The 13,386-nt window shown below is 38.2% G+C and overlaps 2 protein-coding genes across 2 annotated transcripts; both read left to right on the top strand.

The window, feature by feature from the left end:
* Nucleotides 1-4,954: 4,954 nt before the first annotated feature.
* On the top strand, nt 4,955-5,287 carry LOC126797455 (classical arabinogalactan protein 7-like). Its single transcript, XM_050524083.1, has one exon. It carries the CDS (start codon nt 4,955-4,957, stop codon nt 5,285-5,287), a length of 333 nt encoding a protein of 110 aa, XP_050380040.1.
* Nucleotides 5,288-11,548: 6,261 nt separating this feature from the next.
* LOC126797456 (uncharacterized) lies at nt 11,549-12,373 on the top strand. The gene has a single exon (XM_050524084.1). The coding sequence runs from the start codon at nt 11,549-11,551 to the stop codon at nt 12,371-12,373; it is 825 nt and encodes a 274-aa protein (XP_050380041.1).
* The last annotated feature ends 1,013 nt before the right edge of the window (nt 12,374-13,386 follow it).

Below are 13,386 nucleotides of genomic sequence, written 5' to 3' on the forward strand. Positions count from 1 at the left end.
CTAGCCTACTCACCGCTTTCACCTATATCCGAAAGGATGAGTCTCAGCAAGAGAGTATTCTTCCGGCACCGGCTGTCATTTCCAGCCTTACTGTTCATGCTCGATCTCCGGCACCACCACTTCCGCAAGCAACTTCTGCTCCCCTTCATCGACAAGGACCACCACCAGGTTTCGGGAATCAGCCCCGCCCTCCTTGCTCTTATTGCCATGACACCAACCATGCTCGTGTGACCTGTTGGAAATTATATCCACATCTTAGGCCCAAAAGGCCTAATTATCGTCCCCAGGCAAAAGCAACAGCAGCTCTTCATTTAGTTCCGGAACCCGATATCTATGGTGTGGTTGGGCAGGATCATCATACTGCTGGAGGAGCACCTACCGCATCCATCGTTGGCCGTGGTCAAATTGGTATGGCCTTCAATATTTCTCACTCTGTTAGTTCTGATACCTGAATTATTGATTCTGGTGCATCTGATCATATGACTTATGCCAAATCTTATTTTACCGTATTATCCCCTCCACCCGTACCCTATGTTACTAATGCTAATGGTGAGGCATTCCCCGTATTAGGGACAGGGTCTGTTCGTATTACTCCCACCATAGAGCTTCACAATGTACTCTATGTTCCCGCTTTATCTCATTATTTTATCTCTGTTCCCCAATTGAACGCTGACGCTCAGTGCTCTGTGACCTTTTTTCCTATGTATGTGATCTTTCAGGTTCTTCTCACCAGACGGGTAATTGGTCGGGGGTATCTGAGGGGCCGGTTGTTTCATCTGGATCTGACATACGCAGGGGAAAAACCAGGGGGACCGTCTCAGACCGCTTTACTCTCCACTTCTGACAAGCTAAGTGAAGTTTGGTTATGGCATCGTCGCTTAGGGCATCCATCCTTTAGTGTTATGAAAAAATCCATGCCTACTTTATTTATTAATGTGGACGAGTCTTGTTTATGTTGTGAGACATGTGTTTTGGGCAAGAGTCATCGATCTACTTATTCCCCTAGTACTTCTACTAAAAGTTTTCTTCCTTTTGAATTAATCCATTCTGATGTTTGGGGACCCTCAAAAGAGTCAACTGTATCAGGAATGCGATATTTTGTGTCATTTATTAATGATTGCACACGTTTCTCATGGATTGTTCTTCTTAAAAATAAAAATGAAGTTTTTCCAGCTTTTCGTGCCTTCTATACCTCTGTCCAAACACAATATAATGTCACCATTCGCATTCTTCGGTCTGATAATGGGGGGGAATATGTGAATTATATCTTTCAAGAGTTCTTTAACATACATGGAATTGTTCATCAAACAACATGTCCTTACACACCTGAGCAAAATGGGGTTTCTGAAAGAAAAAATCGTCATTTACTTGAAATGGCTCGGTGTATTCTCTTTAGTGCCCACATGCCTAAATACCTTTGGGGTGATGCTGTCATTACTTCCGCCCACCTTATTAATCGTCTTCCATCTCGTGTCCTTCAAGGGAAAGTTCCCTATGAGGTGCTTGCATCTCACGTCTCCTTACCCTCTTTTCATAATCTTCCTGCCCGTGTTTTCGGTTGTGTTGCTTTTGTTCATCTTCCACAACATCAGCGTTCTAAGTTGGATGCCCGGGCAATTAAATGTGTGTTTGTTGGGTACGGAGGACATCAGAAAGGATACCGGTGCTATCATCCCCCTACTCGGAAGTACTATGTCACTATGGATGTTACCTTTTTTGAGGATATGAGTTATTTTTCCTCTTCTGATACTACTCTTCAGGGGGAGAATTCATATTTTGAAGAGTTATATCATGGAAAGGGGGAGACAAGTGAGCCAGTCGATGTGGTAACAGGTCCCGTTGAGATTACCAAAGTATCAGCCACACAGGCGCCACCAGAGGTTGTCACTCAATCGATTGAGACACCAGAAGCTGACAACACAACTGCCCCTCATGTCTCCCGTATCACTGTTTATACCCCTGACCAATGCTCTCCTGGTACAGAAGATCACTCATCTGAAGTTAGTCATTCTTTTAGGGATACTAGTAGACAATATGTTTTGCCAAATAGGTCTACTCGGGGACAACCAACAAAAAAATATGAGCCTACCCTTCAGACTAAAGCCAAGTATCCAGTGGCAAATTTTATATCTACCAAAAGATTATCTAAGTCATATGAGTCATTTGTGAATCAAATATCTACTGTATCAGTACCTAACAAAGTGCAGGATGCATTGGGAGATCCAAAATGGAGGAAAGCAATGGAGGAAGAGATGGAAGCATTACAAAAGAACAATACTTGGGAGCTTGTACCTCCACCATATGGCAAGAAAACTGTAGGATGTCGTTGGGTGTTTACAGTAAAACATAATCCAGATGGGTCAGTCAGCCGGTATAAAGCACGCCTAGTAGCGAAGGGGTACATCCAGACATATGGCATAGACTATGATGAGACATTTGCACCTGTGGCAAAGATGAACACTATCCGGGTATTGCTCTCTGTCGCTGCTAACTTGAACTGGCCACTTAGGCAGTTTGATGTCAAGAATGCATTCCTTCATGGAGAACTAACAGAGGAAGTATACATGGATCTTCCGCCTGGATATGTGGCCACCTCCCCAAGTAACTCCGTATGCAGATTGAGAAAGTCTTTGTATGGTCTTAAACAGTCACCTCGTGCTTGGTTCGGAAGATTCTCACAATTCATGAGGAAACTTGGCTACAGACAAAGTAATTCAGACCACACGTTATTTCTCAAACATCAACAAAGGAAGGTAACAGCCCTAATTATATATGTTGATGATATGGTAGTTACTGGGAATGATACTGTTAAGGTGGATAGATTACAGAAACAGCTTGCCACAGAGTTTGAGATGAAGGACCTAGGTACACTCAAGTACTTCTTAGGCATTGAAGTAGCCCGGGGAAGCAAAGGTATCTATCTGTGTCAAAGGAAGTACATCCTTGATCTACTAACAGAGACAGGTATGTTGGACTGCACTCCCATTGATACTCCTATTGAGCAGAACCACCGGTTAGCAGAGTATCCAGATCAAGTCCCTACTGACAAACCGCGTTATCAAAGGCTAGTCGGGCGCCTGATTTATCTATCACATACCAGACCAGATGTTGCGTATGCAGTAAGTGTAGTAAGTCAGTTCATGCATAACCCCAGTGAGGACCACATGGATGCTGTTGTAAGGATCTTGAGGTACTTGAAGTCAGCCCCAGGGAGATGAGTAATGTTTTCTAATCACAACAATATCGTTGATGTTTGTGGCTACACAGATGCAGATTGGGCTGGAAATATTACAGATCGAAGGTCAACATCAGGGTATTTTACCTTTGTTGGAGGTAACCTTGTTACGTGGAGGAGTAAGAAACAAAATGTGGTAGCTCGATCTAGTGCTGAAGCAGAATACAGAGGTATGGCTCAGGGAGTGTGCGAGTTGTTGTGGATTAGGAATTTGCTACAAGATTTGGGTGTTAAACCTAAGAGTGCTATACAACTGTACTGTGACAACAAGGCAGCTATTAATATTTCACAGAATCCTGTGCAACATGATCGTACAAAACATGTAGAGGTTGATCGTCACTTTATAAAAGAGAAGCTAGACGCTGAGATCATTTGCTTTCCGTTTGTTCCTATAGAAGAACAACTTGCAGATATACTCACCAAAGGAGTGTCCAAGAATGTTTTTTATGACTCACTTTGCAAGTTGGGCATGGTTGATGTGTATGCGCCAACTTGAGGGGGAGTGTAAGTAGAATGTAGTATGTGTGAGTGTGAGTGGAATGTAGTAGGTATAGTGGAGATAGTGGAGTGAGTAGGTAGATGAATTAGCCTATATATATCATTGTAATATGTATATGAACATCAATTAAAAATCAAGCAAGTGTAAATTGAAACTAACTGGTAGAAGTTTCAATCAGGGGTCAAATTTATTGTGACAGGTTGCCTCCGTTGTTAAGGTGCCGACTAATATATGAATAATCTTCAATACTCGACCACAGATAGAGATGGACATGGACTGATGGAGTTGGAGGCTAGGCAACGTAGTAGTCACACCTGCTGAAACTATGCATGCACAGTACGCAATAGATCAGCTAATTAAGGGCGCAAGCTCTATGTACGTTTTATACATGCGTACTTGCGTCGCATCAATACAGACAGAGATCGATGTATGAGAGAGAATTGTACGTACAATTTCTACCTGCACAGAACTGTAGTTACTCTAGCTTCGATTTTGTACGTACATATTCGGTCAAGTATTTGAACTTGATAGAGAGAGAAGATCGGGTAGAATTATTATTCAGCATGCACCATGCATGCCCAATCATTTCCAGATCCTCCAGGTTAGCTCTTCAAGCGAATAGGAAAACTCTCTCTCTCTCTCTCTCTCTCTCTCTCTCTCTCTCTCTCTCTCTCTCTCTCTCTCTCTCAGGACCCGGGACTGTAGGTGAATGTTCTAGGCTTTTAATCTTCTACATATATTATGGAAATCTTAAGAGGTTGTAAATGTTGTAGGTTGCTCTCTTGCTGGTAAGGGTTCTATAACTTCTATTTGCTCTTTCAATAGCACGGTCATCGATCACGTACCTTACACACACACACACACAAATTTACATTATGGAAGTGATTCAAGCGAATGTTCCAAGCAAACATTTCGATCATGTGTACGATCAATTATTATTATTTGCATTATCGATCTATAAAAGTAAGTTTGAAACTACTAGTCTCCTCCGAATCTGACGAACAAAAACTAAACGAAAGGTTCTTGTTTTCTTTCTAATAATAGAGTTCTTCTAACGCATCCGATCAATTCCCGCAAACCCCGCCGGAACCAACAAAACTCAATTTCACGTCCTTTGTTTATTGTCTATATATAAACCACCAAAAATTAAAACGATTTCAAGTACAACAATTACTTGTAAACAAAGCCATAGCCACAAGCAAAGATACAAAGAAATCAAGATGGCACGCCCAATAATTGTGCTTGCTCTCCTCTTTGTTGCCATAGTTGGAGTTACATCACACGAGGGAGAAGACGGAACATCAAGTTCACCCCCACCTGCTCCTCCATCTTCGTCGCCGTCAGAAGCCCCTGGTCCAAGCCAGGACGAGGCCTCCTCCCCAATGTCATCTCCGCCTTCCCCTGGAAGTACTGAAGACAGCAGCGGTGGTGTTGCCGCTGGCCCGGGAAGCGACTCCGCTGATTCCCCTGACAGCGATATAGCAGAAGGACCAGATGCTGGATACGATGAAGATTATCCCACTGATGATCTATCCAGGCTCATCAAGAGCTAAATCATCATTAGACTGAGAAAGCTAGCTAGTTATTGTGGCGCTTCTCCATTTTTAGTTGTTTTTTCACCATACTACTGATTCACATACATAGACTTAATCAATGACAGTGAGCCTTGTTAATTAGTTAAACGTAAATAATAAAAGATCATATTGAAGAGACATACAGTCCCCAACTCCCCATGTTTCAACCGTGAAGGAAAGGAATAATTCTGGCCGCTAGAGGTGGTTAACGAGCCTAACGGCCGGAGCACGGTATATTAAAAATAATTAATGAACGTGGCTCCAGCAGTCGGGCGAATATACGATTCAAAAACATTTTTGAAAGAGATAATATACGTTATATATATATATAACATTTCCACTAAGTAATCTCTTTTTTTAGTCTTATAACTATGTTTTTGAATACCTTAAACACTCTATTTTGACTGAAATTGTACATATATAATCTACACATTATAACCCGTTGAACGGTGAAAAATATTAAAATGTGATCGAAAAGTTGGTTAAGTGACATATCACTTTCTTAGACCTAAAAAAGGGATCCCTTAATGATGGGAAAGACCCTATATATATATATATATACAGTCCCTATCCAGAGTGAAGTTCTAATTTTGAAACACTTTTCGGTCTAGTTTTTTCACCATAAGTAATTCAATATTTAGGTATACTATTCAAAATCATATCTACAAAATTTCATCTAATTCGGACATTGTTAAGGTATTGAAATTAGATTAAATCAATGAATGAATTAAAACTGTTCAACGTGAATCGTTCGTGTAAATCTCAATTTTGAAAGCTCAAACCATTGTCAAATTAGATGAAACTTTGTAGAGATGATCTTGAATAACATATCTAAATATTGAATCGCTTATATTGAAAAAAATTAACCGAAAAGTGTCCCAAAATTGAAATTTCACTCTGTAATTCCAGAATGAGGCTTCATTCTGGATATATATATATATATATATATATATATATATATATATATAGTCAAGTCATTAGCTATCACACAAAAAGTCACATTTTAAGTATATCTCTCATTAACATTTAATATGATCGAATTTTTATATTAGTTTAGTTTTACACTTTTATGAGTTTATCAATCAAAACATAGAATTTTAAAGGGACTATGTCGCCCCATTCTAGTGAAGCTTTGGCTGTTCTCTTCGGGATGAGATCTAATGAATGATAGCAGTAGAACCTGATGTAGCAATGAGCGAATCTACACGGTATTAACTGCCTTTTTTGCTTTCTCCTAGCTCTATGCTTTTTCTCTCCTCCTTTATACATTTCTTCTTCTTCTTCTTTTTCTTTCCATCCAGTTTTTTTTCTCCCTCTCATTAAACCCATGAACATTGCATGCTTCTTGGTTATATATATATATATATATATATATATATGATTTAAGTATGATTTTGATTTTAAAACAAAATCTTGGAACAATATTCCTCAAAAATAATATAAAAAATTGTAAGCACGTCTTAATTAGCCTAAACTAATTCCGGATCATGAATCTGCGCGCCACTGGATGCAGCTAATATGATTTCAGCACGGAATAGTGTGCATAGCGACCTTAGCATGGAAGGATAAGTATTTAATGAAAAAAGACAATAAAGGAAGAATTTGATGAAGTCAAGTGGAAGAAAGTTCTCAGGTGTAGCAATATGGCGGCTCATCCGATGGTCGGGGAAGCAGTCAAATCTGAAGGAATCAATTTTTGAAAAAAGCAGCACCTCCTTGGTTTTTGCAATGTATAAGTATAAGTGATGATTTGTAAGTTATTTGTGTATAACAATTACTCCTTTAATTTTTTAATATAAAATTTTTTAGGTTTTAATTTTCATTTCAATATATAAGTCTTTTAATTTTAATTTCATAATATTTCCTAATTTATTCATGAGACACAATAATAACATAAATAAAATAGAAAAGTGATAAATAATAATTAAGAGCAATGAAGCCTTAAATATGAGTTAAATTGTCATTAAAATTATTTTTTAATCTGTATGAAAACTCCTAAAATGACTTATATTAAAAAAACAAAGAGAGTAGACTGAATATCATATATCCATTAAAAGACATAACTATAAAAATTTAAAAAATTTAAATAAATACACATATAGCGGCCATGTCGTACCATAGTCCATAGAGAGGAGTACGCCGAAGCGACCAGACACTACATAATCAATTCACACTTTCTCAGCCTTTGCAAACAGCCTGGTGGCCGGACCGTATATCACCGGTCATCTTGATTTCACAATAGTAGTTTAGAAAAACAAGAAATTCCTTATTTGTACTGTTGTTTAACACCACAATTTTTCTTTGGGTTGGGAGGAGGCTGCGGTGGCTGAGCAGCATGGTCGACCATCTTAGACTCTATTCTCTCTCTCTCTCTCTCTCTCTCTCTCTCTCTCTCTCTCTCTCTCGGTTTTTGACCTCTAGGATGTAATATATATCCTCCAATCTCTAATGAAACATGTATCTTCCGATAAAAAAAATATAGTTCAAATAACTCGTTCGTTATTCAAAATATATGAAATATTATACCCATCTCCATTACTAACACCAATCATATGCCCACTATGAACAAATGTTCATTTTTAAACAATTATGAGGAGCGCTCTAGAGATCACTAATAAATTTATAATATCAAACTCACATCTATATACCTTAGTTTTGTTGTCAAAATCAGCATCTTCCACATTCAATTTCGTTCTCTAGTTATGAGTTTTATGCTAAGTTGATTATCTTTGATTTGAATATTTGTAAGAGTAATTTACTAATTATGAACATGAACGGTTTAAGTTGAATAACTAATTATACTAATTTATTAATTTAATCTAGTTTAGTATCTAAATTAACAACAATTAATTTGACTGAAAAAAATTCAAAAACGATTTACTCATAGAACTAAAAACGGTGAAAATGTTGATATATGACCGTAAGCATAGTTTACAAGGTCGCTCATCCGAGTACGGTCTAGAGTGCTCCTATATATGGATTAGTATTGAGCGTCATGCTAGATTGCCAGAACCTTTATTTTCATCAAATAATTTAGTTTATGTCTTAATAAACTACATATGCTTAATTAATTTGTGTTTAAACAAGTTCTTAGGAAAAAAAAGTGTACCAATCATAGGTGCAAAGAAGAAACCACCCTAGTGAGTTATAGTCTTCTAGAGTCCTATATATCAGTTCTCTTAGAAGACTAGAACATATATTAACATGAACATAACCCAAAGTATACTCTTGTTTTATACTAGGCATAGATTAGTGTCATGCCATTAATTAACTTTTAAAAAAATTAACTAGAGGCGGATCTAGGATCCGAAAATAGGGTAGGCTATATTCATGTGTTATTTTGTGTGAAGCTCAATTTTTTTTATAATTAATTAATTATTTATGTGTGTGTGTGCGCGCGCGCATATAAGAGTGCATGAGAATGAGATGAAAACATGTTAGTTCTACATATATATGATTAATGACTATAACATTGTCATTGAACCGTTTTCACTTATTTATAAGTAAAATAGGCATTTATATTGATAATTCAAGATAGATAAAAAAACACACCACAAAATGTGAGAGAAAAATAGAAAAGAAAGAATAAAAATCGGAGAACATGAGACTCAAACCAAAGAGAGTTGAGTTACCAGTTAAATTCTTTAGCCAACTCAATTTACCTGGCCTTCAAGTATTTTAGCACATATAAAATCTAACTTTTGAGAATAATTTTTGTCCGGTCTTAAATAGATCCGCCAGTGGATTTAACTTACGTTCCAATATATATGGATTTTCTAAATGAAATCAGACTTTAAATATCTAATCGATAATATTGAACTTTTCCTTGTACATGTGTCAGTTACACATACCAATACTGTATTTAGAATTTCCGGCCGGGTCTTGATATTACTGATTCAGAAATGGCTTCCACATCCTACTAACTCGAGAGGTCCTCATCAATTTTCTAAGAATAGGTCTTGTAAACCAGCCACAAACTCCCTCCCCCCTTAATTTGTTCCCCTCGAGCATTATAAATTACACTCCCTTTCCTTCCCACTTATCATCAACACATCTAACATCGATCTTCCACATTCCTTATTCCAGATATAAACAACATGGCACGCCGCGAAATGATTGTTCTTGCTCTCCTCTTCATTGCTATTGCTGGGGTTGCAGCTGAGAAAGCAGGGAAACATGAAGGGCATCATGGAGAAAAAGGACCAAAACCAGATAGCTCCAAGCCTGAAACTGCAGCACCCAAGCCAAGTCATGGCAAGAAGCACGGTAAGGACGCAGAAATGGATCCATCCATCAAGTTTAGTAAATCAGGCCTTTTTAAGACCAAGCCTGGAAAAATCGACAGTTCTTTGATCCAAGGGCAAGAGGGACCTCCAAAGAAGGGGCATTAGAGATAATCTGCATGCCAAGAGCTCCCTAGCCATTAAGCTATATAAATTGACTACAGATCGACCTGGATGGCGTAGTTAATATTGCCACAAATAAAGATTGTCTCATTCAAGACCACAATTGTAAATTAGAAAATTTTGCAATAATAATTATCAGAATGATGATTAATTTTTACTAAAAGCATCGATCGTATCATTGTGTCTTTATGGTTTATACTTCAAACTCACTATTGTTCATGTTTTTCAATTGATTGCATGTTGTAGGACAAGATACAATGGGTCTGGATTAGTCGAATAGACAGGTGAAATAAAGAATAGAGTAAGGTGAAGAATTAAACCATATTTCGCCTAAAAGTTGTGTTTGAAAACATGGCAAAAACTCAATTTGAAACCATAAAAAGGGTATTAAAAGCAAACAGATTAGGATCGCTAGAACCCTAAACCCAGTGATAAGAGCACTTTGTGCGACGTTCTTAACATGTTTTTACCTCTATTTGTATTTTGCTTAGCCTTTATTGTTGTATTATTGAGTCATTGAGTCGTAGTAAGAGTCTTCAGCGGTATTAGATGCATTTTTGTGCTTACATGAGTTAAAAACACAGAATTGGTCTAGAGTCATAGTTTGAGTAGGAATCCTTGTAGGACTAGGAAACCTAATTGGATTAGGAGTCTTCATCTTTCTACATTTTGGTCGCATTGGCGATATTTTGAGAGTCCTTCTTGCATTATGAATCCTTTTTAGACTAGAAAACGTACCATTTGAGAAAATCTTACTTGAATTTAAACTTTTATTCCGTAACTTTCTTAATATTACTCTCCTATTCTAGTAACTTACTTGATCTTTTTATATGAATTATCTTGTCTTTTATTATTTTCAGATTGTACAATGAAGGGAAAAAAATAGAGGAAAATTCAAGCAAAGGAGGAAAATAAATAAAGAATGAGACACCTACAAAGGAGAAAAAAAAATGAATTTAACAAAGGAGATTGCACCCACCAATGACAAAAATAAGTGAAAGAAAAATAGAGAAATAATTAGTCACCTAAATGGCCTAGCTAATCATTTCGATAGATGGTTCAATGATATTGCTTAGTGATAAAACTAGTAGATTCAACTCATGCAAGGGATTGTGAGCTTTTCAAATGGATAGGAAAATCAAATTATATGTAATATTGATTAATTTCTCTATCATTATTATATTCAAAATCTGACCTTAAATTAAAATTTTAAAGTATATAGCCTAATGTTTAAGAGTTATATCAAGCATAATTTGATTGGCGAAATTTAGGATTTTAAAATGGGGTTAATATAAAAAGGGACAGTGTTTTAATTAAGCTTGAAAATTAAACATTCAAAATTATATCTTCTAGACAACTAATAAACTTCTTTCTTAAAAAAATTACACGAAGTAAGAAACAAGGTAAGATCTTGGTTTCGTTTCTAATATTAGTGGGTCTAATAAAAGCAGGTGCCAAATTAAGCAGCGTAAACGAACACATGATCCTTTAATTCCTGGTCAGACAAGAATATCCACCTCTCGTTTTGAGCTCACCCTTCTAATTGTAATAACAAAACCTTAACAAAGCAATCACCATGACTTTCAGTAGAGAAAACCAAGTGTCATGTGTTTCCTTACACAGAATCCCTACCCAGCCTCTCTTCCAAGTCGAGTCCTATAAATCTCATCCCTTCAACACCATATATCCCTCATTCTTTGGTGGTACAGTCCTTATCTATATATATTCACTAAGAGAAGAGAGCTACTGCATCAACCATTAAGATCCAATTAACCTGCTAGTATAATAAGAACACTGGACCTTAAACTCTTCACTACTATCAACTACTACGAATATGGCCAGAATGGCGAGTCGGGAAGTGATCATTCTCGCTCTCATGTTGGTCGCCACTATCGGAGTCGCCGTGGCGGAGTCGTCTGGCAAAAGTCCTCACTCGCCATCCCCAAGCCCTCCAAACGACAATAAGAAAAAGAACTCACCGTCATCAGCCGAATCCCCCAAGGCCTCAAAAGACTCGTCCTCATCGGCACCGTCACCCGGTTCCTCAGACAAGGGAAGCTCCTCAGACAAGGGCGGCTCCTCTTCCTCTCCTTCACCATCTCCTAAGGGACCACCTCCCGCCAGCTCACCAGACTCTTCTAATTCTGACAGCTCAAACAGCAAATCATCACCATCTCCAAGTTCGCCTTCACCAAAAGGCGGGTCACCGAAGCCTTCACCCGACTCATCCGAATCCCCCTCTAGTGGTAGCGGTGGAAGCGATAACGGTAGCAGTAGCGGTAGCGGCAAAGCACCATCACCCTCTAAGGGAGGATCAGGATCTTCTTCTGGGGCCAAAGCACCATCACCCTCTAAGGGGGGTTCAGGATCTTCATCCTCATCTGATGACAGTTCTGAATCATCTTCAGGTAGCAGCAGCAAGCCACCTAGGAAATCGCCACCATCATCGTCCGGCTCCGACGACACCACTACAACCGCCCCCGCACAGACACCAGACACGGCTGCGGAGTCTCCACCAGCCCCCACCGATGACACCGTTACCGCTGATTCGCCTGTAACTCCTCCCACTGATGCTCCAAATATATCCGCGGCTGCGAGAAAGGTCTCCACTGCCGCCGCTGCTGTTGTTGTAGTGGTCACTGGCTTCTTTGCTTTCTGATGTTCTTAAGTCGATTTCCATTTGCATGCATAGTGTTACATATATGTGCCTAATTTTATCAGATATGTTCTTCGTGTTCACGATTGAGCGTTCACTAATTGTGTTTGTGTGAGAATCATAATTAATGAATCGAATCATTTGTCCCAAAGATTTGTTTGACAAATTACCTGGCGATCCATACTCTTGCATGCCTGCATGCATTTGCTCAACTACGCGTAGTACGTACTAGCAGAGCCTCTAACAGAGTACTGTTTGATTGTGTCCTGCCGAATGAGTCCAGCACTGTGCCTTAGTAAGTCTGTCCTAAAATTAGTAAAATATTTTTACATGTTTACTTATTCAGCTTTCCCCTTTAAAAGATAAAAATAATAATATTTGCACCTATCAATTCGCACTTTTGGGGAATTTTTGTTGTGCACGGAGGCACTACACATCCTTACACACTCCTGTGCATCTATTGACAACCCCTCTATCCACCGTCAAATATTGTATGTATAGCTGGACCGTACTTTTGAGCTCGTAAGATAAGCACGTACTACAAACTCCTTCGTTCTTTAGAAATATTGTTGTTAATCTCTATGTTAATTACTAAAGAAGATAGAAGAATAAATATAGATCCCAAAATTAGCCTCGTACTGGCCCGAGCTTGCCTGCTTAACAAGTACTAATCTTGTTGTCGATCTCTGGGTATCGAGAAATATCGATAGTAGATTCATGTAAATCAATACTTATCAGAAGTAGTACTGATAAGTGATAAGGTCTTCGAAGAGTGATTTTTTTACTAGTTAGCCAGATTACCAGATTAATTTACAACGCCCAAAAGAAACATATTAGTCAAGTAGACGTCACTGACCAGTTAAAAAAGTAGACGTCACTAATTAGTAGCCACATTCATTTCAAGTGATTGGTGTTAGAGAGAAAACATGATAACTAACTACCATACTTAAACAACACTGTACAAATAAGAGCAACCGCAACACTTTGCATGTGGTTATTAGAGGTGTTGCAAGCGC

This window comes from Argentina anserina, chromosome 6, assembly GCF_933775445.1.
Source record: "Argentina anserina chromosome 6, drPotAnse1.1, whole genome shotgun sequence".
NCBI classification, from domain to species: Eukaryota; Viridiplantae; Streptophyta; class Magnoliopsida; order Rosales; family Rosaceae; genus Argentina; species Argentina anserina.